A 26,583-nucleotide genomic window follows, 5' to 3' on the forward strand; every position below is an offset into this window, starting at 1 on the left:
TAGTGCCATTCAAATTTAAACTAAATTAGAATGAATATGGTTAGGGAAAAAAGAAAATGTTGTGCAAGAGGCAAGTGGGGTCAGAGTCTCTGGAGATAGTCTGCAGGATCAGACAAGGTGGGAGTTCAAGTAGTAACAGTTTGTTGGTAAAAAATCATCCTCCCCAAGAGTCTCTTACAAGGAGATTTCTGAACTCAAGAGTTCTTGATAAGATTTCTGAACTTTCGAAAAGCCATATATGAGTGTGCACACAGCAGCAGGGGTTTGAAGGCAGTTGGTTAAATCTTACTTTGAAACCAGGGAAAGTCTAGTGAGTTCCACTCAGACCTTTGGGGAAAATGAGGCTAAGCTATTTTTAGAGGATGATTTCTGCCACAGTTGGCTTCTCTGAAGTACCTTAGCAGAAGCCCAAAATTAGAAAAGAGGAAATGACCTTTTGTTCTACTGAATGTTTAGTATGAAATATTGAATCATATTAATGGGTTTTCAAGGCCTGAGGAGGGCCTGTGCCTTAAAAAAAAAAAAAAAGCAGCATATTAGTATTTAAGACTGCAAGATCTATACTCATTATCGATATTAAAACCACTCAAGATATTTTTCCAGTTTTATTGAGATTGACATATAACATTGTATTTGTTTTAGGGGTACAATAATGATTTGATATATGTATATATTGCAAACATAAATTTATCTAACATCCATTTCTTTACATTTACACTTTTTTTTAATGATGAGAACTTTTAATGTCTACTCAGCAATTTTCAAATATTCGTTACAGTATTGTTAACTGTAGTCACCATTCCATCCCCAGAACTTATTTATCTTAAAACTGGAAGTTTGCCCCTTTTGACCACCTTCACCCAGTTCCCTCACCTCCCCACCCCCTCCCTCTGGCAACCAATCTGTTCTCTGCAGCTTTTTAAACGCACACACACGCTAATTTTACGGGATATGTTACACTGGTGAGGTAATGTTTTACACGCTCTTTATACTGAAATGTGAAAAGCCAATGCTATTTAAGCAACCAAACTGCCAATGTGTTACTGTTACGAGCAAAAAGGAAGATGAGAAACAAAAAGGAAAAATAAACTGATTTTTTTTCCTAAATAACGGGGTTGCTGAGAGGCCCTCGCCTTCCTGGGGTGTCACTCTCGGAAGCTCTGGAAACTGAACCCTAAAACCTCCCAGTCACCGGTCAGGGCCGTTTCAGGCACAGTTCACAGACGAGGGGTCTCCCGCCCGCGGCCTCCAGGGCGAGACGGGGCGGGGCCGGGAGCGGCGGGCGCGAGCTGGGAGGCGGCGGCCCGACTCTGCCTCCGCCGGGGGAGGCGGGGCCTCCGCCCTTCCCGCGCGCAGGCCGCGCCGCCCCCCGGGCACCTTCGGGGCCGCGGCCATTTCCGCTGCTCTGGGCCGAGCGGGCCCCCCCTCCCCCCACCCCGGGCTCGGGCCGCCGCCGCGCCGCCCGGAGCGGGCCCCCTGGCGGGATGCGGCCGCCCCCGGGCGCGCGCTGGCTGCTGCTCTGGCTGCCGCCCCTTGCCCTGCTGCCCGCGGGTGCGGTGCGCCGGGAGGAGGAGGAGGCGGCGACGTTGTCAGGTAACCGCGGGCGCGGGGGACGGGCGCGCACACGCTGCTCGGCTCCACGCCCCACCTCCCCCTTCCCCGCTCTCCCCGCCGGGCTGCGGGGCGCGGACGGCCGGGGGCGGTTCCCTGCCCGGCTTAAGGTTCCCTGCGCGGGCGCGGCCTCCCTTCCCGCCTGCTTGGGCTTTCCTCGTCTCTGCTGGCACTCGGACACTGTGATTTTAGGATTAGCAGCAACTGCAGAGTTCATTCTGGCCCAGTTCCCTCTTTTTACAGAAGCAACCAAAGCCCAGAGACGTTTTGACTTGTCCAAGGACACACAGTCGCTGTTACAGATGATCCTAGTCTCCCGACTTTCAGCACAGGGCATTTGTATACATCAGCTTAGGCTGGAAATATTATTTCTCTAGCTACAGCTTTGGACTCAAGACTAGGGAAGGTAAAAGCTTTGGCTTTAGAATTGAACTGAAAGTCCGCTGTCCTTACAAGCTCTGTGACCTTGAGTGAGTCGTGCTGCTGGTCACACGTGCAACACGGATAATAATATTTCACAGGATTATTGTGATGTTTAACGTGTGCACAACGCGTGGTACAAAGGAAACAAGAAATGGTAGCTATTCATGTTGTTATGAGCTATCTGTGGAGTGCTCTCAAGAGCCTGGCTCAGGGCAAGGCAGGAGTTCTAACTCCAGAACTGCTACTAATTTGCTATGAGCTTAACTTTTCTATTTCATTATTTTCCCCCATTAAAGCGTTTAAACGATTTCCTGGAATCACTGTCCACTAACTTCTTTTCATCTTATTGCCCACCTTTGGTTGCAAGGGAGGCAATGAAGTGTGGTCTTTTATCTGGGCACAACTGCTCCCCTCCAGTAAAATCAAGATTGTTTGTCTAAGGGTGAAGGCAATTATCAGATTCAGCTGGAGCTGCCAGCTCCTTGGACTCACAGTGAGGTACGCCTTGGGGGACTATTCTATACCAGTTTTCATTGAACTGACACTTGTTGAGTGTTTACTATGTGCTAGGCAGTGTTAGAAGTGCTTTAACTGCATTATCTTATTTAATACCCATAGTAGCCCTATGGGGTAGGTACCATTTATATACCCGTTTTACAGAAGAGGGAGCAAAGGCTTGGTAGTAAGAGAGGTAACCAGTATGTGCTGATGAAAAAATAAATCACAGATCTAAGAAGGAGGGTTTCTGAGCATGGCGGAAGCCAGAAAATTGTGAGTAGCCCTGGACCAGCATCCCAATCCGTGATTTCTAGTTAGTCATTACATTCAGCCACCCATTTGTAGAATTACCTTGGTCCAGGCACGTGATCTTTATGGGCCGTAGTTTTCTCATCAGTTTTCTCATCAGTAAAATGAAGACGTTCTATTACTTAATGTTCTCCAATATTTTCCTTACCTTTTATTTGCCTCAATGAACCCACTGTTTTTCAGGTTTTTATATTACCACATTTAGTGTTAACAGTGTCAGCTTCTTTATTTTGTTAATCAAATCATACATAAATGCTTCTGTTCTGCCTGAGACATGCAGGATGCCCACTGAGCTGATAAAATTCTAGCCCAGAGCTGAGAAAAATGGCAACTTCTGTAGCCTTATAGCAACACTTGCCCTTCCAGATGGGCTTTACAACTCACACTGTGAAACATCCTGGATACTGTGGTGTGCCAGTGACACTTCTGGTGTTGGAACCTCTGGACTAGACTGGGTCTGAGAACGATTGCTGCTCTAAAAGTCTCCGGTTTTATGAGGAACCCTGAAATCAAACAGCTGGTACTTCCTTTTCAAAAAATAGGGCCCAACTATAACATGAAAGGCTTGGATTAGATGATGCTTCCTGTTCGTAAAATTCTGTCTTCAATACACACACACCCTTCCATGGAATGGAGAACATCCAGACTGAAGCTATCTTTCTGGCTTCCTATTTGGTGGAAGATCAGAGGCAGTTGATACAGGAGGAGCAGAAAGTTGTTTGGCTGAGAGGAAGAGAAACTTCAAGCCAAGAGTCACCCATAGTTTGCAACCAGTGGGTGAGGTCCCTAGAAACCATGTGGTGTCCTGAGATGAAGTTCAGGCCCAAGAATGAACCATAGCAGTAGGCCATTTGAAACCACAGCTTTCAAATTCATCTGTGGAGAAGAAAATCAATACTTGAAGTTAAATTCAGACCTGAGTGTGCATTAGCGTGTGATAGTTTCAGTTTCATTCTCTATGCACATTCTTGGAAAAATGAAAATCAAGATTCATATTCAAGCCAGGTTAGAAAAACAACTGGGGTTAATAGAGAAGTTCCTTTGTAACTTTGATACTACATGCTAATTAATTTTAATTTACAAAATAATACCAAGAAAAATCCTCCCTTGAACTCTCAGGAGTTAAGGTTTGTTGCTTTTTGTTTTAACTATTCTCCCTGCCTTTCATTATCCCAAAAGGAAAGCAGTTATATAGGCCAGATGGAGAAAGTGGCAGTCTAATTTAACAAGTGATTTTATTATTCTGTTATAATTTCATCTGAAGTTATTTTTTCCCATAAGGGCCATGTAAGGTTAAATTTTCAGAAGGAACATTGATGAAATATTTTTATGTTGGAGATTGTTTAAGATCTGCTAAGATTTGAAGAGTGTTTGTGCTTTTTATTTTTAGCATATTCTCTAAGTAAGTTTAAGTACTACCTGCCCTTTTCTGAAGTTTTGGCTGAATATTTTTACCTTAAAATAAAAGGTAAGTTTAGTTTATGACTAAACTCTTTAACTTAATTATATCCTTATACATTTAGGAAAACTAATAAATGACAAAAGTAGTACAAGAGAGTAATTTTAAATTTAATTTCAGTTAAAGCAAGTGATGTACAGCTCTTTTTTTTATATATGATATGTAGTCCTCTCATTAGATTAATAGAATATTTTCAAATTGAGTGGTATTTTAAATGAAGTAAGGGATCTCAGTGGTAAAGGTAACCCTTACTCAAATCCTTTGGTAATGTAAGCAGCAGTCCCCAGCCTTTTGGGCACCAGGGACTGGTTTCGTCAAAGACAATTTTTCCACGGACGGGGTGGGGGGTTGGGGGGGTTCAGGCAGGAATGCGAGCTGCAGGGAGCGGCAGACGGGCAGATGAAGTTTCCTTCGTTTGCTCCCTTGCTGCTCACCTCCTGTGCAGCCCAGTTCGCGGCCCAGGGATTTGGGGACCCCTGATATAAAGGATTGCGCCTTGTCATAGTAGTTTGGGCACAACTGTCCAGAAATACACTGTTCTCTTGAAAGGTTCAAGAGAGCCTGTGGAGGACTGCAGGTAGTTACGGAGAGCCGTGCTGGGGCCGGGGCTTTGCTGGGGTAGCCACAGTGAGGAATGCCTGCGGGTTGGTCCTGCACGTGCTCCTCGGGGTTTGGGGAAGGCGGCAGGGCTGGGATGGCCCACACCTGCAGGCCCTTCTCCTGACCTAAATCAGGCTTGAGGAAGTGAATACCTAGGTTATGGGCGCACCCTCTGGGCACAAGACATATGTCAGCTCCAGGGGGAAGCAGTTGCCCTTCTAGGCAGGTGGTGGTCTCTTCTAATCAAATGAATGATTAGTATTACATTTTTCTGAATCCCTAGAGATTCCCTTTTGTTTTCTGGATTGCCTTGTGAGGGGATGTTATTGATATTGTGATATATGGGGATTTGCGCAGATCTACCACCAGGAAGTTCCAGTCCTGGCTGAATGAACTGGCAAAGACGGAGGCTGCGTGAGTAAGTGATGTCTGCAGACCTGCCAGCCCCTTCCTAGCCTTCAGTGTCAGGGCATGAACAGGTGAAAGAGTTCACCTAGGCAGTCAGGCTGACTACAGTTTCTGTGTCCCACTGTCAGGTGGAGATAGAGGAAGTAGAAACTGAATAATGAAATGTCTCTAGAAGAAAATTACTGAAGGGAGGAGAGGCCTAGGAACGACATAACCTTTATAAACAATCTAAGATTAAAAAATCTGGTTCCCTCTAGGAAGGCAGTAGGCCAGCTCTGATGAGAATCTTGACTAGTCAGTGTCACTGTCTCAATGCTGGTTCAACTAGCCCGTGGATTAGGAGTCCCGTGAACTCAGTTGGAGCCAGGGTTGTGGTTTCTTGTGGCTCTGAGTTTCTAGTTCCTCAGATAATTAGGAATTCTTGTGTGGGTTGATTGAGATGCAGTCATCTCAGGAGACAGGTGGTAACAGTGAGGGCAGCTAGAGGAGACCACGAAATTTGTTCACCCCTTTCTATAATGTCTCATGTATTGTGTGAATTCAACATCAGTTTCACCTCAAAAGCCAGAGGTCGCTCTGGAGAATTCCAAGGGAGACACTGTTTGCAACATGCTTTTAGTAGTGTTTCTGTAGGTGCCAGGAATCAGGGTGACCTGCCTCTATCTCTGCTTTCCTTAATCTGGTTAAAGACCAAGGTAAAATCCGAGCAAGTTCTTTCCTTCTAACTGGGAGGTCCTTACACGCGGTACACTGATGTACCATACAGAGTGCAGCAAAAACAAGCTGATTGCCACTTCCTGATTCCCCCTGCCCTCCTCTACCTGATGAGGAGAGAAGAGGGTTCCCAGCCCAAGGGATATGAATGGTTACAGCTCTCCACCCTCTAGCTAAGGGTACGTTGATGATGGGGTGGGGTAAGGGGGAAGGTGTAGCCTGCAGGTTCTCTGGGTGATGGCAGTGCCCCAGGCTGGACAGGTGACCACATCAGGTTGCTTCAAGGGCAAGACCAGCACCCCCTTTTATGGTGCTGGCACTGGCCAGGCTCTTACAAAGATTGGCCAGGCTTTCAGTGGGTCGGCTACACATCCCCAAATAACCCACCAATCTTCTCGAATTACAGCATACACATAAAAGACAAATATTTACATGCTGCGGATCTAGTAACGAACATGCTGTGTCCGTAACTTCATGGAGAGAGAGTATAAATTAAAAAATACATATGTAATATGAAGAGAATGCAGCAGAGGAAGAGGAGGGTGGGTGAAAGGGGCTGGGTTGTGCCATTTCAGACAGTGGGGTCAGAGAAGCCTTCCTGAGAAGGTGAATTTTGAGCAAATGCATGTATTATCTATCGGAAGGAGCAAGCTCTGCCAAGATCTGGGGCAAGTGGGTTGCAAGGGGAGGAAACAGCATGTAGGAAAGCTTAGGGCAGGGGCAGCTCAGCATCCTGAGGACAGGACAGTTGGTGTGGCTGGAGAGGCCAAGCAGGTGGAAAGGACAGAGGTACCGGGGTCCTAGGAAGGGACGGTGGGTTTTATTATGGGTGCCATGAGAAGTCATTGGAGAGCTTTGAGCAGGTAAATGATGTGCTCTGGTTGATGTTTCTAAAAGGTCCATGTGCTGATTAGAGGACAGGCTGTCGGGGAGAATCGTAGGGGCGATTCTGGAAGCAGACCAGCTAGAAGTACCTTACAGGAATCCAAGTGCAAGAAGACTGCGGCCTGGACAACAGAGAGGCTTTTATTCCTAAATTCAAGCTATTGCACTATACCCAGATTGTGTCATCTTGTTCTTATCTGAAGAGTTACAGATGTCAAATGATTTAGGAGACAGTATTAGGACCAAAATGGAAAAAAAAAAACAACCCCTCACTGAAAGGCAGCGTTTGTTTGCAAAGCTCAGGCTCCAAAGGGTTTTTCCTCAGACCGCTAACCACAGGGTAGTTCACGTACTTACGGAAATTGATTCATTCCTTGAAGTAGTGGAACGCTCTCTAAGAGGGGATGCAAGGAGGGACCCTGGAAGGACCACAAGAAAAGCCCCTGCAGTGAGCGCACGTATGGTGTTAGGAGTGACCCTGAAGAAAGAACGGGCTGCAGTTAATGTTCTCATAGTGGTCTGGGCTGCTGGGGTCTTCAGCCCATAGACCTCACGCTCTTCACCTGCCCCTCTGCCTCAGGGTGCACTCCCTTCCCAGCGATAGGTAGGAATCGCCTCTTTCACTGGGGACTCCCAGCATAAGGTTCGCAACTCTAGCTGCCCAATTTCACCCTGTTCCTGCTCAGAGAGCCCACGGGGGGCTGCAGGAGGCAGAACGTAGGATACCGGAGGGTGCGTCCAGAGCTGCCCCTGCTGCTCACTAGCTCAGGACTTTTGTTGTGCATGGTGTGTTCTCATCGCAGTTGCTCAGGCTCTTCCAGGATCCACACTGCCTCCTTGCACATTCATTTTTTGTACAGCCAGCTGCAGCCCCTTGGTGTCCCGGCAGGGTCCTCTCCCCTGTGTGGCCCGTGGCCAGGAGTCACTTGCAACTCAGGTATACCCAAGAAGGCTCCTCAGCATCTGCTGCTTTGTGTGTTGGTAACACTGTTCTGCATTCTCCTTTTCCCCTTGTGTATAAACAGACCATGCAACAATGTACTTTTAATTTTTGTATCCTGTATTTAAAAGAGAGCCTCTAGAGCTTCCTCCTCATGCCTATTTGAGATCTGCCTTTTAACCTATATTCTTATATTTGCATCTCAGACTCTCAAACTTTGCAAATTTTGTGGTATATTTAAAAACATGTATCACATTAATCAAAGAGTAAATATTAAATGGCTTCACAGGGTCACACTGGAGGGTCACAGTGGTTTCCCACGAAGCAGGGAAGTCACACGAGGATGCAGTGACCCTGTGAAACCCTGACTTTTATGCAGTTGTATTTTCAGAGATGATGGGCATTCACAGTGTCTGTAGCTTCACTTTTCTCCAGCTTCATGCTAAGGATGTCTCTAGGCAGGACCCGGACCTACCTGGGCTTATTTAGTGTTATTCCCTAGATGGATGTAATTGTGGACTAGTTATTACTGATTACCCAATCCTTCCCCAACTTTGGTGTAGCAGGTTGTTCTAGCTTCATTTCAGGTTTTTCTGGAGAAACAGGGGATCACACTCTCCTTAGAGGAGTCGGGGGTTGGGCGTAAGGCCCATTTCTGTTTGTGCCCATAAACATTCCCTGTTGCTATTTCATATCTGACAGATGTGGTTATACCCTATCCTGGGTCCAGAAGTATCTGTGACTTTTATCTCACTTCATTTTAAATTCAAATACAGCAGCAGCCGCAGAATAAGATGAACCCCGTTCCTTTGTCATTTTCTTGTGGCATTTACTACAGTTACCATCTGCAATGCAGCACCTGTCTCCGCCCTCCCTGTCTGTCTCTCGCTCACTCTGTCTCTCTCATTACATTGTATTTTATATTACATGCTATATATTATATATTTTGTTTGTATTACACAGAACACACACACATGGATACTATATCTGTTTCCAGCCAAATTCCTGTGCTTCAGACCTATCCATCTTCACCAAGTCCCACCAACCACAACTCAGTACGTCCAAAACGGAACTCATCCCCCTTTTCCCTGCACAAGCTTGCATCTTCTCTGGTGTTCCTTGTGTGGGTAAAGGGCCTCACCCCCTCCCCGCTCTCCAGAACCGTCAGGTCACCTCTGAATCTCTAGGTCTTTTGATTCCACTTCCTAGGTGCTCTTTCACCTGTTCTTTCTCCTTCCTACCTAGTTTGTTTCTTGTTTAGACGGCTTCGGGAACCCCCACGGTTCTGCTTTCGGTCTTCTCCCCCTTTAGCATTTTGCTTGGCTTATTCACAGAATGCTCTTGCTAAGACACCGCTGTGTTCTCTGTTTGCTCCGGCACATCCATCCCCTGCCCTGCCCTCGCCTGCTCCGTGCCTGGAAGCTGGCCTCTGTGGGCTTCTTTGCCTTCGGGCTTCCCGCTGGGTTTGGCCAATGAGGGGCGCTGACGGGAGGGCAGGAGCGAGCTCCCCCTGAACTTCTGGCAGGGTTTGCATCCCCTCAGACTGCTGCCCCCTCAGCTCCAGTAGCTCCAGTGACAACGCGTCCCCCCTTCGTCATCCCAGGCCCGGGGGTGTTGAAGGCTTTCTGCTCTTGTTGGTGCCTGGGAACCTCACGGTTCCTCGCTGTTAATGCCGTAACACTGCCTACGTCTTCACTGAACTCGTCTCAGTTAAAACCGTTTGGAATGTCAACAGTTTCCCGATGAGACTTTGATACTTACCTAAAATTCTTCAGTGCTCCGCTTTTGACGTGAAGTCCACACTCCTTGGTGTAATAGTAACCACGGCTTAGCTTTCCAGCTGCAGGTGTTGGAACGTCCGTGTGTATTCCCTACACTCCGTCCTCGTGAGTGGCTGAACCGCTTCCATGATTTCCCTCTCATCTCCGTGGTTCTGTACACACTTGTCACCGCCACCCCTTACTTCTGTCTTGTGGCCTCCAGCTCTGCTTCAGGGCTCCCCTCACATTTCCTCCTTTCTGGGAAGCCTCTCGCAATCCTTGCCCTCTGCTTCAAGACTGAAGACGTGCCTGTTCTCTGTGCTCTTACAGTCCCTCCATCTGCCTTAAGAGTATTGATACGAGACTGTACTCTTTTTGTCTGTCTCCTACTAGGCTGGAAAGACTAAAGGACTATAATTACCATGTAGAAGAATTTATTGGCCGTAGACTATAAAAAGAGCTGTCATTAACCCTGTGAATAAAAAAGAAAGAAGATGAGATTTTGAGCAATTACATACTTAGGAAATATATTCTCTTTTCCATTTCTCAGTTCTAAGATGTAAAGCTTTGAAGGAAATGGATTTAATTAAAACTTCTCAGTCAGACTGTTACTGCTACAATCAAAATTCCCAAGTGAAATGGAAGTATATATGGTCAACTGTGCAGGTAAGAGCCTACTTTAAAATTATGACTTAGGAACAGGGAGTGAAAAGGTACTCGTTCAAGAGTAGAGGTAGCTTTTGTATGACACAGAGCTGTGTATCAGTATGGAAGCTGCCTGGGGGATCACACACAGTAGCAAGGGGACGGGCGTGGGAGGGGACGTCAGCTCTCCATGCTCTTCATCAGCCCTTCTGCAGCCACTCCAAATAAATATACTGCCTGAGGGAGTGCAGTGTGCTTGCTGTTTAGACATGGCTCAGGACAACCTCTCGCCTGCTTTCCAAAATAATTGCTATCTCAAACCCCTCTATATAGAAATTCCGAAGTTGCCTCTGATCCCAGGTATGGTCAAGATAGTAGCTACTCTCAATAGCCTAGCATTTTCCTTCATTCAGCATTTAATGAGTATTTATGAAGCACCTATTAAGTGCCAGGAATTATTCTAGGTTCTTAGGATCCATCAGTGAACAAAATCGATTCTGCTCCTGTGATGCTTACACTCTCAGGAATGGGGGTGGGGGTAGAGTGGGGTTAGCCATAAACGTAGAAGAGAAGAGAACTGTAAAACCAGTAAGTGCTATGAAAAAAGAAAGTGTGCAGTAAGATAAGAGGAATGAGGCGGGGGGGCAAGTTGCAGTATCGAAAAGAGTGCTCAGGGTAGTTCTCACTGAAAAGACGTCATTTGAGTAAGATTTCGGTGGTGTGCGTTCCCCACCAGGGTGTCTGAGGAAAGAGTGTTCTCGGCCGAGGGAAGAGCTAGGACATCCCCGTTATCAGGCGGCACAGGGTGTTGCTTTGTCCCGTTACCCGTCGTTTACACCACTTTGGTCACTTGGTGAAGGTGGTATCTGTCGGTTTACAGTTCTAGCACTGTAACGTGACTGTTTTCACCTCTGTAATGAATGCATATTTTGAGGGGATAATTTGAGACCATCCCTCATCACACTTTTACCCCCTGGTTTTATTGTCCGCTGATGATGCTTGCCTGAATCGATTACCATCACTGTGTTTATCAAACGGTGGTTTTCTGATTCCACTCTTCCTTCTGCGTTCGTTGGCATCCTTCTGTTAGCAAGAGTTTTACCTCCCCGGTTGATTTATATTCATATAGTCGCATGGATTGCCAATTCATTCACTGGACTACAGTTCATTACTTTTACTATTTATTTTGATATTCAAATTGTCCTGGATTTGGCCAGTAGGAATCCCTTTGAACTAGCTGCTGTGTCCTTTAACGTGTGCCTATCGTTATTTGAGCACTTCTTTACCTTCTGGTAAACAAGATGTTCCCAGGCTTATCCTGCAATTTCTCAGCCACAGCTCTGGAGTCATGCATTTTCCCCAGGAGCGTTCAGTACTAGGTATGTTCATTACTACCGGGATATCATGGTCATGTGTGTATATTCACACACATACACACACAGCTGTGCACGTAGCTGTTTCTTCCTTCCTTCCTTCCTTTCTTCTTTCTTTCTGTCTATCTATGTCTGTCTCTCTGTCTGTCAAAAACCATGAATTCTGATCTCTCCCATACCACTGGGTTCACTCTAGTCTTTCTCCTTTCCACTCTCTCTGACTGTGAGAAACCTGATTCCCGTTATCCTCAATATACTGATTCATTTGCCTAGTCCCAGGGTAGTTTCAACGTTGCTAAGCCACACCATTGTGGAAAACAAACCTAGTATCAAGAGCTCAGTATTTGTTTACAGTGCGTTTTATCTTTAGTTTGGGGGTTACAGTCTAAATACTGCGCTCAAAAGTTACTTGGGTTAATTCATTCCCACCCATCCCCCTTCAATGTGGTTGTATTATCCATTTGAAATACATTTGTTTTTATTTGTTTCCATTTCAGAATTTTTCCTCATCCTGGTTGATTTTATCATCATTATTTTTTAGTGTGTAGAATATTAATATGGCTCAAAAGTCAAAACTACCCAAAGGTGTTCTCAGGGAAGTGTCACTCTCCCTCATCCCTCTAACCAGTTCCCACCCAGCCTATGTAGGTAATCCATCTTGTTAGTTCCTGGTATATCTTTCCTGTGTTTCTTTTTGCAGAGTAATCTGTGATGGGTATTTATAGGTGGTGCTTAAAGCCATAAGGCTAAGGAGTGAGTTTAGATGGAGAAGAGGAGAGGACCAATGATTGAGCCTGGGTCAGTCTGATACTAAGAGGTCAGGGAGGAGGAAGGGGCCGGCAGAGGAGTGAGAGAGAAGGAGCAACAAGTGAAGGAGGTGCCCAGGGAGCCCCTGGAAGTGTGACAACGTGGAGGGAGTGCCCAGCAGTGCCAGGCGCTGCTGATGGATCAGAGCGGATGACTAGGAATGAATTGACCATTTGGTTTAGCAACATGGAGGCCACTGGTGACCTTGTCCGGGGCAGCCTATTGGGAATGAAAGCCTGATTGAAGTGGCTAAAGAAAGAAACCGGGACAAGGAAGGAGACTGTAGAAGAATTTTATTGCAGTGGGAAGTGAGGAAAAGGGGTGATAGCCGGAGGGCAAAATGGAGTCAATAGAATTTTTTGTGTGTTTTTCTTTAAATGGGAGAAACACCAAAATGTTTGTAAGCTGATAGGAATGGTCTAATAGAGTGGGAAGAAGTACTGGTGGGATGTCCTTGAGTAGCAAAGGTGGTTCGGACCCAGTGCACAGGTTGGCGGCTTGCCTTTAGAATGGAGCATGTAAATCTCCTCTGTGGCAGAAACTTCCTCCGGAAGTGCAGAGGCCAGGAGCAGAGCATATGCCTTGACAGGTGGGTGGATATGGGGATAGGAGCCTGCCCAGGTTCTCTTCTGATTTCTTCTGTTCTCACTAAAGTAGGAAGGATCATCAGTCAGGAGAGAGAGGGGAGGAGTCGTTGGGGTATGGAGGAAGGAGAAGCTGTGAGGTCATCGCTGAAGACAGTAGAAGAGCGACTGGATAGGAATGTATGGTATGATTGCCTGCAGCCTTCCGGTCCCACTTCAGGTGCACAGACACGGGTTTGAAGTGAGAGCGCTGAGAGTTCTTCCAGCATGATCGGTGGTGTAAATGCAAAAGTGGAAAGGTGGATGGTTGAATTTTGCAAGTGAGTGGGCACAAACAAGTTAAGGGTACATATAAAGGAATGCTTTATAATAATTGGCCATGGAACTTAGCTGGAAAAGATGGTGCTGAGGACATCAAGGAGCAGAGGAAAGAGGCTTGATCCATGGTGGGGTCAATGCTTGCTGGGGTTGGGGTGTTAAGGGAGACACACTGGAAAGACAGGAGGTGGTGGTCAGCTAGTGGGATGCATTTCATGCAGCCTGTGTTTGGGACTGACAAAATCCAGCGTGTGGGCATGATTAGCTGAGGTAGGTGGAGGACAAGAGCACTAGAGGGGAGGAGTTCAAGGAACCAAGAGGACAGGCATTTGGTGTGTATATTGTGTGTATTTAATTCCAGAGACATATGACAGGAAATAGTATTGGAGAGAGAGCATCAGTGAGCCAGGAGCTAAAGTCCAAGGGAATTGGGGTGTAGGTAGACAGATAGTGGGTGCTGTCACTGATGCCTCGGATTCAGAGCTGGGGTTCTCTCTCCCCTGTTCAGGCTTGCCCTATCCTTGGACAAAGAAGAGAAATCGAGAGGGAAAAAGGCGGCAGCAGAATTGTCCTTCATCGATCCCTGGGCTGTTGTCATCCGCTTGGCATTGTAGATGGTTCTTTGCTGTGAGACTTGAGTAGGACTTAGGGTTGGGTTCTGGTCCTTCTTCAGAGGGCATGGTGAGAGAAGCCTGAATTACCTATGCGCAGCTGATCTGTAAGATAGAAATGCTTTTTCTCAGTCATGGTAGAAATGGTAGAGATATAAACCCTATTCTCATTAAGTTTATAACCAAATAGTTTGCTACCTATTATTTTCTATCTCATCCATTTTCACATGTCCCTTGGCCACAGTAATCTTCTGGAAGACAGAGTTAAATCAACCACAACTCAGGGGAAGAAACATCCGCTTTCAAAGTGTCTGTGCTCCAGTGTGTGTTAACTAAACAGAGATCTCTGGGTCTATCCCTGGGATCAGAACATCACCAAGTACATCTGAATGTTCTTTACTCAACCAGTTTTGGGCTCTCTTTACTCCTTTGCTGGTGATTTTAAGAAGCTTATAAGAAGTTTTAACTTCTGTGTTTGTGAATTTGTTCTTGTTTTGTAGGTAAAAATTACCAGTTCAGGCCAGCTCAGTATTGTATATACCACAGAAAGATATAATTGCCAGTATCCAGAAACCATTCTATCTGTTATCAAATGTGTGATTCATAACTTTTGGACACCAAAGGAATCTAATGATATAACCATAACCATCAATCCATATGGGGAGACTGTGTGCTTCTCTGTGAAGCCTGCCAGGAAGATATTCATCTATACAATAAGTGTGAATCGAAAGAGTAAGTCTGCTTTTATTATGCTTGATTTTCTGGATTCAGTTTTTCTGGAGTGACATTTCAATAAATTGAATTTTTTTCACTAGCACTACATTGACAGAAAATCTTTGTTTGTTGTGTGTCTGTCTTTTTTGCTCCAGTCGTGGATTTCAAACTCTTCCTTGTGTTTGTGGTGGGCATTTTCCTCTTCTTTTATGCAGAGACCTTGAGTCGGTAAGTATTCATTTTTACTTTCTTAATGTTGTGAATCAAAAAGAGTAGGACATTTTTGACCCTGTGCTAAATATTTTCAAACTAGTTTGTAGTTCTTGCTTTAGATTTTGCAAATGATAGGTCTGAAGATAGTGTTTGAAAGCTTTTAAAACCAATATAGTGTGGTACATACTGGTTACAGAGTGCTTTCACATGCGTTATTTTGTGTTACGTATCAATATACATTATTTTAATTGATTTGATTCTCAACAACTATGTGTGCTCTGGATTATTGTTCTCATTTTATAGGTGGGAAAACCAGCATCCATCATCACATGGTTAGTCTTGTCAGGGCTGAAATTTATACTCGGGCTTTCTGATGGCCCATGCCTTCCGCTTACATTTGTACCGCCTCCTAGATTTGTGGCTCTGATACAGAAGGTTAAATTTCACATGTTGTCCCCATACTTTGTTTCTTACAACATCTGGTGAAAAAGGAATTTCTTTCCGATAATATTTTACTTCTTAACTTGCTATTCTGGACATTGTTAATTTTTGAGCTTTTCCTTATGGCTTAAGAAAGTGTGTTTAATGTCCTCCATGGTCTTAATAAATTGGATATTGCTTACATAGCCTGAAAAGTAAAGCTTGGACTCAGAGTAGCTGGGCTGCAAGCTTGAATCCTCCAACAGGCAGATACTGACTTGGGAAAGTCTTTAACTTCTTGGTGCCTTAGTTTCCCCCCATGTAAAATTTAGACATGGATAGCTGTTTCACAGGGCTGTTGTGAGTGCATGGAAAGCTCTCAGACAAGTGCCTGCTACGTAATAGGTGCTCCAATAATTGGACCAGATTCTAAACACAGATGATAACTCAGACATTCTGTTTTGAGTTAGTGGCAAGTTATTTACCATAAATTTCAAGTAGACATTTCATTTTTTAAGAGTAGACGATGTAATTGAAGTTGTCATCTGAGTTTTTCTTCTTAGTATTCTTTATGACTTCTGTCAAGTTAAACATGTTTCTAATACTGAAATTGCGACTTGGCATTTAAATGGTTTTTATCTGCTTGTCTTGACAGAAGCCCTGTTTTCTTTTACTCCTCGGGGACTGTGCTAGGTATTCTAATGACATTAGTCTTTGTCCTGTTGCTAGTGAAAAAGTTCATTCCTAAGGTAGGTATACCTTGTACAAATGAATAAAAAATGAAAATCATAAACATGAAAAATTGATTAAAATTAATTCATGTTTGTTATGACAGTTCTTAATTCAAACCCTATTTCTACATTGTATAAACTGGCTTAAATTGTATCTTTTCCAAGAGATTCCATTTTTATTTGTTACTATGTGTAGGCTTAAGTATTAAGTTTTGACTATACTTTTTTTGAAATCCTTTTATTTTCTAGATAATACATTTCTCTCATGAGTGATGGGGCTCACTCTGTGCTGAGTGAAAATTTCTCTTGGCATAGCTGAGGAATGTCATGATGCTAAAACCATCGGGGCCTTGAGTAAGAGCATTGCTACATCTAAGAATTTCCTCATCATTATTAGTCCCCCAGGACACCTTCAGTAAGAGAATGCCCTGCACTCAGTTGAGGATACATATAGATTCGTTCATGATGCTAATGTTGTAGTTACTCTGATGAAAGCTGGCAACACCAGCATTATTCGGAGATAAATTTATTCTTTAGAAGAATGCTTCTCCAGCTGTAACGTACATGCAAGTCACCTGTTGAAATGCAGACTCTGATTCAGGAGTCGGCAGTGGGCCTGAGAGTCTGCATTCCAGCAAGCTCCCAGGTGACATCGAAGCTGCTGGTGCCTGGACCATACCTTTAACGAGACTCAAGAAAAGTATCTTGAATTGACTTCAGTGCAGTTTGATATAGACATTTTGAATACAGAGGGTTTATTTTTTACTTCTATTTTTATGAGAGTGAATGAAGCAAAAACTGTGTCATTTATTTTCTTCCACACACAGTATAGCACCTTTTGGGCTCTAATGGTTGGTTGTTGGTTTGCTTCAGTTTATGTTGTGTGGCAACTGACGGAAGATCTGAAGTGGCTGTGGTATGAAAACAGAACATATATATTAGGTAGGTAAAACTTCAAAAAATATGGTCTGTTATTGGTAAAGCTGAGAAGCACAGCCAGGGGCCTTCTTTTGATACAATGTTTCTCTCTAGCATCCAAATTTTCATTTTGAACTAAGGAGAAGAATGGTTAAAAATAATATTTTATTTTATTCCCATAGTTGGTGATTTCAGTTCATTAGTTCTCGTTTTAGGCTATTTCTCTGATATCCTTCCTAGTTTTCTATACTAATGACCAAAAGAGCAAAAAAGCATTTGCCCTTTTTGACTGCATATGCTTTTGAGTTGTGGTTAAGTTCTAACCACATCTAAATTGTAATGAAAAAATTTCTCTAAAATGTGGCTCTTTATTTCTTTTTCTTAACTCATTCAGGATGAAAGGTGAGAAATCCTACATATAAATGACTGATGAAAACTTGACTTTTCAGAAACAGAGACACTTGTTCTTCTTGTTTGATGTTATTTTAAGAAACAAACAAACCAAAAACCCCCAACTTTTTAAAGTGTTTTATTTGGGAAATAATAGAGAACGGGAGAATCAGTTTTATTCTTACCTCATAGTGCCAAATTTCTCACATAAGTCCACCCACCCAAAACAAAAGCAATTAATTTTTTATTTCACTTGAAGATTTTATGGTTTTAGCCCATTTTTCTTTTTATGCTAAAGTATTTTCAAAGTAAATTATTGCTATTATGGTATGTTTCCTTAAATACTTCACTAAGCATCTCTACAAGGCCAGAGCATTTTCCTCTATAACTATTAAACCTAAAAAAGTTAATAGTTACATAAAATTATCTATTATCCAGGCCATGTTCAGATTTCCTAAACATCCTTGATGCTTGTTTTGTATAAGGTAGGACATGGTCCAGAATCACATTTTGCATCTGTTGTGTCCTGTAAGTCTCTTTTAATCTATAATAGGTTTTTTGTTTTTGTTTGTTTGTTTGTTTTGTTTTCCCATCACAGTGATATGCTGAAGAGACCAAGTTAGTCATCCTATAGAATGTCCCACTTTCTGGATTTCTCTGATTATTCCTTTGTGGTGTAATTTAATTTGCTTCTCTCTCTGTATTTTTTATAAGCTGGAAATTAGGTCTTGAGGCTTACTTACATACAAATGAAGCATTTGGCAAAATACATGAGGCAATGTGCACTTGACATTGGATCACAGCAGGAGGTACCACAGAATATCTCATTGTCCCTCTTCTAGTAATACAGAAACTGAGCACTGGATTGCAAGGGTGACAGCCCGATCCCTGCACTGTAAAGTAATGTTTTCATTTAGTGACTAGAAAATTAAAATTAAAAATAATTTTTGTAGCAGACTGTGACATACAGTGAGGCTTATTCCTGACCAAAGCAACTGCGGTAACATTTGCCATCTAGGACTCTGGAACAGAAAACAGGTATACTTACATATTCATATTACAATAATTTATTATTATACATCCTTAATATTACAAAAGTCAGCCTAGTATCTCACACGGAAAGAATAACTAGCCCTAAATGCATTTTTCAACTTCACTGGAAAAAAGAAAACAAAAATGAAGGTTTTCTGGTATATTCTTAGCTCTACGTCACGGCTCTGCCGGGGGTTTTCCCATAACTTTTCAGTTCTGTGTTGTATTATTTTATATTCTTCTGCTTTTACAGGCTACGTCTTGATAGTTGGGTGTCTCAGCTTTACTGTTTGTTACAAGCACGGGCCTCTTGTGGAAGAGAGGAGCGTGGCCCTCCTGGCGTGGACGCTGCGGCTCCTCTCCCTGCTCCTGGTCTACGCTGGTGTGGCCGAGCCTCAGTTCGCTTACACAGCGGTGCTCCTCATCCTGTCATCCAGGAACCTGCGCTACCCATTGAGAGCGCTCGCTTATGTGAGGCGGTGCGTATCTTTTTTTTTTTTCATCATAAATTTGACATTTTGAGCTCTGGCTTTATTTATTCTTTGGGGGAATTTCTTGGACACGTCATATTTAATCTCACAATTAACTTTACTTCATCTGGAGATCTCCCTCTGATTGGGGGCAGGAGGGGGTTAAAGAACATAAGCATCTGGTCCCATCTCCGTTGCCAGCTGTTGTTAATCTTTCAGAGGTGCACCACCAATGACTAGGTAATGACAGCTCACCCAGAATTCACTAAAATCAGTGGCAAAATTACTTGGGCTCAAGGTCACCTAAAATTTCTACTTTCATTCTGCATTTCCTTTCTTTAGAGCCCAAGACTGCTTTTAGGGTATTTGTTGTGCTTATGAGATAAGAGGGAACAGGAATGACTCACAAAGGATTGAAAGTTATGATTCATATAATCAGGACTTTCTTTTTTTCTTAGGTTTTAAGGTAAGGCTTAAGCCTTTTCAAAGTACAGAAAGAAAGATGAGATCGCTTCTGTTGTCACAGCTTTATGATGTCCTCAGTCAGGGAGCCTGAGCACCTGTTTTCGTGTCAGGTACACAGGTGAAGGAGATGGTCCTGCCCTTGAGATGCACTTGTTGAGATGTAGGCGTACGTTGCCGCAGCTCTGAAGTGTTAAAGTAGGCTTGCCCAGGAACTATGGCGTGTAGAAAAAGTTCAGGAGAGTTCCCGGAGGAGATGTTGCTGGGCTGAATCTCAGTGAATCAAAACAGCCTGATGAATAAATGTAGGAAGGGCCTTCCTGACGGGGAGAAAGCCCAGTTTGGTACCATCACAAGGCCAGCAAGCAAGGTGGGTGTCGGCCAGGTCACAGAGGCATCGCAGGCTGTGCTGGAGAATCTCATCTGATCCTATACACTGTGGGGGCAGCTGACCGGTCTGCATTTTAGTCAGTGCTCTCTGACTGCTGCCTAGACAGGAGTTAGAAATCAAATGCCTGGGGCCCCAGAAGGTACTGAGTAAATGATTCTGAGCAGAGGGAAGGCAGTGGTGAGGACTGTGAAATTCCACAACGTTGCCTCATTGAAAAGGCATCAGTTACACTCAGTTTGAACGGACTGTTGTCATGTGGGATTATGAGCTTGCCTTGCCAGATCTTCTGGTTGCCTAGAAAAGGGGGAATGTGGATTAGAATGTAAATTCTTACAATTTTTAAATGTTGGCAACTAATGTGAAAGTAAGAATACATTCAACAAGCCAAAATCAAAGCTGAGACCATGAACATTCATCAGGTGGTGGGATGGGGCCCATCTGTCTAGTGGCACAGAGGGTGGAGGTTACGGGGAGGTTCCAGGGCAGGACACCTGTCGTCAGACATCTCAGTGGTCCAGGCAAGAGGTGATGAGGGCCTGGAGTAGGCAGTGAGATCAAGGCTGGAAGAGAGAGTTAATAAATATTTACGAGATAAACTTGGCTGTGAGGAAGGAGATTCTGGGGTAACTGATAGCTCCCGGATCTGATGACTGCATGTGTGATGACGTCACAGGGTTGAAATGCACCAGCAACAGTGCAGGGCCCCTCTGCAGAGGGCGATGGCGAAGCTGAAAGGCCGCAAGGTCAGAGGGACTGATGCTGACTGCTTCCCTCTGACCTGTCTCAGAGGCAGATGGTGACTGGGGTTCTCAGAGGTCCCTCTGCCATCCTCAGGCCTCTGGTCCTTTGCCAGGCTTGTGGCCTGAGGAACCCAAGAGTGAAATCCTTCCACTTTCCCTTTAAACATCCACTGCCCTGCCGAGAGCAAAGTGTGTTCTGTCACCTGCACAGAGTGATCCTTTCGTGCATTTGCTGTGCGTTCTCTTAACAGGAACATAATGATCGAAAGGTATTGTGACTTCCTCAACTTTTCATTTTGCTGGTGAGGAATTTTGCTGTGACGGAATGGCCCCAGTTCACACACTGGGTAAACCTCAACGTCAGGGCTGTGTCCCAGTCTTCTGCTCAGAGCCCAGGAGTTTTCCTCTAGGGAGACAGCCTAGGTATTCAGAAAAGGAGAAGGAAACAATGTCGGTGGTTCCCTAATCCAGCTCTTCAACTACCAGACAATCAATAAAAGTTTAAAGATTTTTCACATCCCAAACCTCAAGAAAATATATGTTTAAAACACCTCCTGGTAGTGCTGATGCTTATTTATATTTGGGGATCTCTGGTTAAATTTTAAACCACCTAAAAACATTTTTTTTAACTCATTGATAAATATAACATATGTTAAAACCTTTTCATCATTCCCATTTTTATGAGATTCTTCCCTTTAGGACTTTTTTGGTTGGAAAAAAATCCAATCATGAGCCCCTCATTCTGTAGCAAAGGAAGAATTATTATAAATTACAGTATGTACACAGCCCTTTTACAGTGTTTACTTCCTCTAAGATGAGTCAGAATCACCACCACTAGATGGAGGCGATATCCCACAAATCTTCCTGGCTTCTCTGTTTAGACTGAGTGGCAAGTGATTTCTGCTAGGTCTCCGTAAAAGGACATCTCAAAGGCTTGCTGCTAAGACAATCAGCAGGGCCAGCATAAAGAAGCCAGACTTTTAATTTTCTGATTTGAAGTCACCGAGGAAGAAAAATTCAATTAACATCTCTATCAGAAATTGATCCTCAGACGCCGTAGGACATTATTTCGGATGGTCCAGAAAGAGGGGCAATGTATTGTTAGACCCAAACTACACATTCTATAAACCTCAGTCATAATAACAATAGAGGAAATTAACTGTGATATAGAGGAAGTTAAGAATTGTTACCGTTACTATCTCAGAAATGTATTTTTATAAACCTTAAGTTGAATTGAGCGATCAAATATGGCCAGGAATCTAGCAACCAAATGCCGCCTCTTTTAGGAAAATGAAGAAATGGTTTACATCAGAAAAGCTGGTGGTTAAGTTTCTCACCGAAGACGAATACAGGGAACAAGTGGATGTCACAACGACCGGCGCCCTAGAGGAGCTGCGCCAGGCCTGCCGCAGCCCCGGCTTCCCATCCTGGCTGGCCGTTTCCAGGCTCCAGGCGCCTAAAAAGTAAGCCCCACTCAACTGCCCACACCACAGCTTGGGTTGGAGTTATCGTGAAAATAACATGATGGTTTGGATCAGATACTTTAGGCTAGAAACAGGCGACTTGCCTGGGTAACAGGTGACGTGGAAGCTGTCAGAGCGGGTTCTGCTTCAGTGCTTGCTCTGCCTCACCCCGTAGAACTGCCGGTGTCAGAATAGATGTTGATCCGATATGTTTTATAGGGAACGCCATAAAGATAACTCATAGGAGAAGGGAGATGGAATGGGATGTGTCACCTGCTTCTCATCCTAGGGGGGCGGAAAGTCATTTGTAAAAGTTCACCAAGACGTCCTTGCCCCAATGTCTTTCCCCTACTGCTTTCCCTTCTTCATAGCTTTGTCCAAACGATGGTGTCCTCAAAGATTGACGGGGGAAAGTATTGACCCTAAAATAATGAATAAAAAATACCTTTAATAAGAAAGAGAGAAAGAGGGAATTAGAAAGCAGGAGTGGGTATATTTGGCAAAACCGGGTGCTTCTAAGTCTGCCTACTTCTCGATCCATTCCCTGAATGTCTGAAGAAGGATCACATAAGCCATTCCTGTTTTACACCCACTGTGCAAATGCCATCCTCTATTGATGCAAAGTCAAATTTAAATAATGGGGATAAGCAGCCAGGGAACATGTTATCTTCCAAATAAGCCTTTCTGTGGTAACATTAACTTTATTTAAAACAAACCCTTACTAGGTTTGCAGACTTTGTTCTTGGAGGAAGCCACTTGTCACCTGAAGAAATTAGGCTGCATGAAGAACAATATGGCCTCGGGGGTGTCTTCTTGGAAGAGCAGCTCTTTAACCCGAGGATTCCTGACGGTCTGCCTGCACATTGACTTCATTCTGGACAAGGAAGTGGGTAGGGGCAGGGATTCCATTAAAGGTTGGCAGAGCGTCCTGGGGAACAGTGGCAGAAGTATCTGCTGTGGAGAAAAATCAAGTCACACTGGAAAGGAAAACTAAACTGTATTGAAGATAACTGATCCTCCTTGGCCAGTTCTGTGTATTGTACTGTAGGTGGCCACCAAGATTCTGTGACGGCCATTACCACTTCCTTGAATGAAGACTTTCATTAGGAACAAGGGAACCATGTTGATCTTAAAGGGACCAATTAATGTGAGTAGGTGCCTTGTCAACTCCGGGGCATTAAATCCTCTCAATCTCCAGAAACTGTGTCAAAAGACTCTGCATTGCTCTTCCTGCGTGTTATCAACGTATGTGCTGGAAGAGACCTGAGATGTGCTGAACCAGTATTTCCCAAAGTGTAGTCCACAGGATGCTAATAAGTGTTAGTAGGTAAAGGGATCCTGAGGTCAACTAAGATACACGATTACACAAATGTACTGCAGAACTTCTCAGAGCCTTTAATAATGCTAATACACATTGTGGATCTCCTAAAAGAGGAGAAATTGTATGCAGCAGTCTCTGACTTAATTTGACAACGGAACCCTTTTTCATGAGATTAATATTCCTCAGAACACATGTTTAGAAAATGCTGATGGTGGAGGAATGGAAGTTTGGGAAGGTTAAATAACTTGTCCAAGACCACAGAGCTTTTTAGAGGCAGCCCTGGGACTAGACTTCCAGCCCTACTGTTTCCTGTGACTCAGGTGGAAGAGACCTTTAGAAGCAAGATGAGGGGCCATCTCTCCACAGCCTTGGGTCTCACGATATTGGTGACTTATGTTTTTACTTTTTAATAATAGCCAACTGTTTGATAACTGCAATAAAGAGAAACATTTTCTAAGGTTATATTTTAAATTTTGATAAGAATTTCATAGATATATATAAAAATTAGAAGTTAGAATTACTTTTTATATTTTTTTGTATGTCAAAATTGAAGGCATTTAACTTCAAGTTGACTGGCCTATTTTAAAAACCTGTTTAATTATATATGTTTATAACAAATTCCTACAAAACAGATTTGTGATCTTTCTTAAAGAGAATGAATCTTTTTTTCTTGATTCATGATATTAGACTCCAGAGTGAAATGAGGGACTGTGAGCTTTGACCCTGACGAAAAGAGGCCAAAACATAAATCTGAGAACAGATCTGAACATGGCAAAGCAATCTAAGGGTTAGGATGTTGCTAAGTTGATTCTCTTTAAGAATCAAATGCAGGCCCTTTTGCTGTGGTGGGGCCAGAAAGAGAAGCAGCATAAAGAATGAGGAATCTCCCTTTTCTAAAAGGATTATAGAGGAGGGACATACGGATCATTTGGGCACTGCTTTCCTGAGCCAAATTTAGTAAGAGTTTTTCTAAATTGCTGAATAAGTGTGGCTGCCTATTTGGAATTTTTTAGATTAATTTCCAAATGATATTTCCTCTTTGAAACAGTGTGTCCGTGTTTTACAGGTCTCTATTTTTGCCAGACACCTTTTTAATATCAGGAACTTTGCTATTTTTGTGAAATGCACTAAATTTAATCTGTGCTTTCACATAGACTTTGATATAAAAAAAAAATCAAAGTATATTCCATTCAGATTTATGAAGACGGTGACTTTTATAAGTGTAGACCGTTTTAACAGCATTTTAGTTACAGTGTAAATCTATAATTTTTATTTTTTTGGAATTCTATTTATTGGTGCTGTTTTATAAACGTACATGTCAGATGTGTTCATGGTCATGCTCACCAAGAGGCAGTGTGTGTACTACAAGTTGTGTGTGTGCGTAACGCATGCAGCCTGCTGGCCTTCCCAGGGGGCATCCCAGCCAAGATGGCTCCTGGGCCTCACATTGGCCAGGGTGAACAGGTGCTGACAATAGAAAGAAGCAGATCCTGGTGGGCCAGCAACCTCAGTGTAGCTGTTTTTATTGTGATAAAAATAGCTAAAGGAGGAGAAAATCAGTCTTTGGGGATATTGTTTTTCATGTTTATTTTTGGAGTAAACTGTGGATTTGTCAGTTTCTGTTATGTAGGTGCTGTGAGAAGCTAAGTAATTAAAAGCATTACTTGTGATATATTGAGTGTATTTCTGTTGCGTTCATTTGAGTTGGGGTTTGTTATAGCACTGATCACAAGTCTAGTCCCCATCAAGCGATATGTATGACAGCTCCTCAAAGAGATCTGTTTTCTCTCCTTCCCTTCTTCCCTTCTGTCTGTCTGTCCATCTCTACCCCCCTCCCCACACCTTTTTTTTTTTTTTTAATTAAAGGCCTTTAAACTATCTAAATGACCATTCAGTAAAATGGCTGTAGCCTTCACAGGTGGTTGACAGTTGGCTCTGTGCCTGACTCCCCAGTAGGTGTGCAGTTCTGGAGCACAACAGAGCCTTTGTTGTGTTAGTGCTTCCACGAGGTGCCTCACAGAAGCTCACTGTTGTTAGGAAGGTGGAGTATTTGACACCAGAACATGCGGGTGAGATGTAGTGTAGGTGGCTGTGCTTAAACAATCATATCATTCAATGTTATTTTTTAAAGATTTAAAATGCATTTTACATATTACAAAAAAATGCTTTGTGAATTAGTTGTATAGTTTGCCAATAATACTTATGGTTGAATTACAGAGGAGTGTAACTCAGTTTTGTGGTTTCATGCCTTACATGTAGGTCTTTTAACCATTTTGAGTTTATTTTTGTATATGGTATGAGGGAATGTTCTAATTCTCATTGTGGCTGTCCAGCTTTCCCAACACTATTTGTGAAAGAGACTGTCTTTTCTCCAGTGTTTATTCTTGCCTCCCTTGTCATACATTAATTGACCATGGGTGTGTGGGTTTATTTCTGGGTTCTCTGTTCTGTTCTGCTGATCTATATGTTTGTTTTTGTGCCAGTACTATGCTGTTTTGATTACTGTAGCCTTGTAGTATAGTCTGAAGTCTGGGAAGGTTATACCTCCAGCATTGTTCTTTTTTCTCAGGATTGCTTTGGCAATTTGGGGTCTTCCATGGTTCCATCTAAATTTTTGGATTATTTTTTCTAGTTCTGTGGAAAATGTCCCTGAGAGTTTTGATAGGGATTGCATTGTCTGTAGATTGCATTGGGTAGTATGGCCATCTAATTAGTGATGATCCTTCCAATTTAAAAGCATGGGATATCTTTTCATTTCTTTGAATCATCTTCATTTTCCTTCATCAGTATTTTATAGTTTTCAATGTATAGGTCTTTCACCTCCTTGATTAAGTTTATTCCTAGATACTTTATTCTTTTTGATGTGATTTTAAATGGGATTGTTTTTTCACTTTCTTATTCTGATATCTCATTATTAGTGTACAGAAATATTTTGCATTTTGTGTATATTAATCTTGTATGCTACAACCTGCTGAATTCATTTATTCTAATAGTTTTGGTATGGAGACTTTAGGGTTCTCTGTAGAGTATCATGTCATCTGCAAATAGTGCCGGTTGCACCTCTTTCCTTCTGATCTGGGTACTTTTTATTTTTCTTGTCTGATTGTCATGTCTGGGACTTCCAGTACCATGAGAGCAGACATCCTTGTCTTGTTCCTGAATTTAGAAGGAAGCTTTCAGCTTTCCACCATTGAGTATTATGTGGGCTGTGGGTTTGGAGTAAATGGCCTTTATTAATGTTGAGAGATGTTTCCTCTTTACCCACTTTGATGAGAGTTTTGTTTTTTCCTCAGCCAACAAAAGACCCTTTACTGAATCCTGAGTGTGAAACTCTACCACTTAGTGCATTCTGCCCTCTCCCCATGAGATTCAG

At 43.2% G+C, this 26,583-nt stretch overlaps 1 protein-coding gene across 2 annotated transcripts; it reads left to right on the forward strand.

Annotated features, from left to right (window-relative positions):
• The first annotated feature begins 1,362 nt into the window (after positions 1–1,362).
• NEMP2 (nuclear envelope integral membrane protein 2) lies at positions 1,363–24,862 on the forward strand. Of its 2 annotated transcripts, none has more exons than XM_057746785.1 (9): positions 1,363–1,593; positions 10,158–10,273; positions 14,446–14,677; positions 14,815–14,887; positions 15,948–16,041; positions 16,851–16,965; positions 18,617–18,842; positions 21,713–21,889; positions 22,615–24,862. In XM_057746785.1, the coding sequence occupies exons 1-9, from the start codon at positions 1,485–1,487 to the stop codon at positions 22,754–22,756; spliced, it is 1,284 nt and encodes a 427-aa protein (XP_057602768.1). In that variant the 5' UTR covers positions 1,363–1,484; the 3' UTR covers positions 22,757–24,862. The 2 variants fall into 2 exon arrangements, with proteins under 2 accessions (XP_057602768.1, XP_057602769.1); XM_057746786.1 differs by lacking the exon at positions 1,363–1,593 and adding an exon at positions 8,852–8,902.
• The last annotated feature ends 1,721 nt before the right edge of the window (positions 24,863–26,583 follow it).

The sequence above is a fragment of the Hippopotamus amphibius genome, chromosome 8, assembly GCF_030028045.1.
Source record: "Hippopotamus amphibius kiboko isolate mHipAmp2 chromosome 8, mHipAmp2.hap2, whole genome shotgun sequence".
NCBI lineage: Eukaryota > Metazoa > Chordata > Mammalia > Artiodactyla > Hippopotamidae > Hippopotamus > Hippopotamus amphibius.

Coding starts and splice junctions, on each gene's coding strand:
- NEMP2 (XM_057746785.1), top strand. CDS start 1,485: ATGCGGCCGCCCCCGGGCGCGCGCTGGCTGCTGCTCTGGCTGCCGCCC. Junction 14,888..15,947: donor TATGCAGAGACCTTGAGTCG/GTAAGTATTCAT, acceptor TTGTCTTGACAG/AAGCCCTGTTTTCTTTTACT. Junction 21,890..22,614: donor AGGCTCCAGGCGCCTAAAAA/GTAAGCCCCACT, acceptor AACCCTTACTAG/GTTTGCAGACTTTGTTCTTG.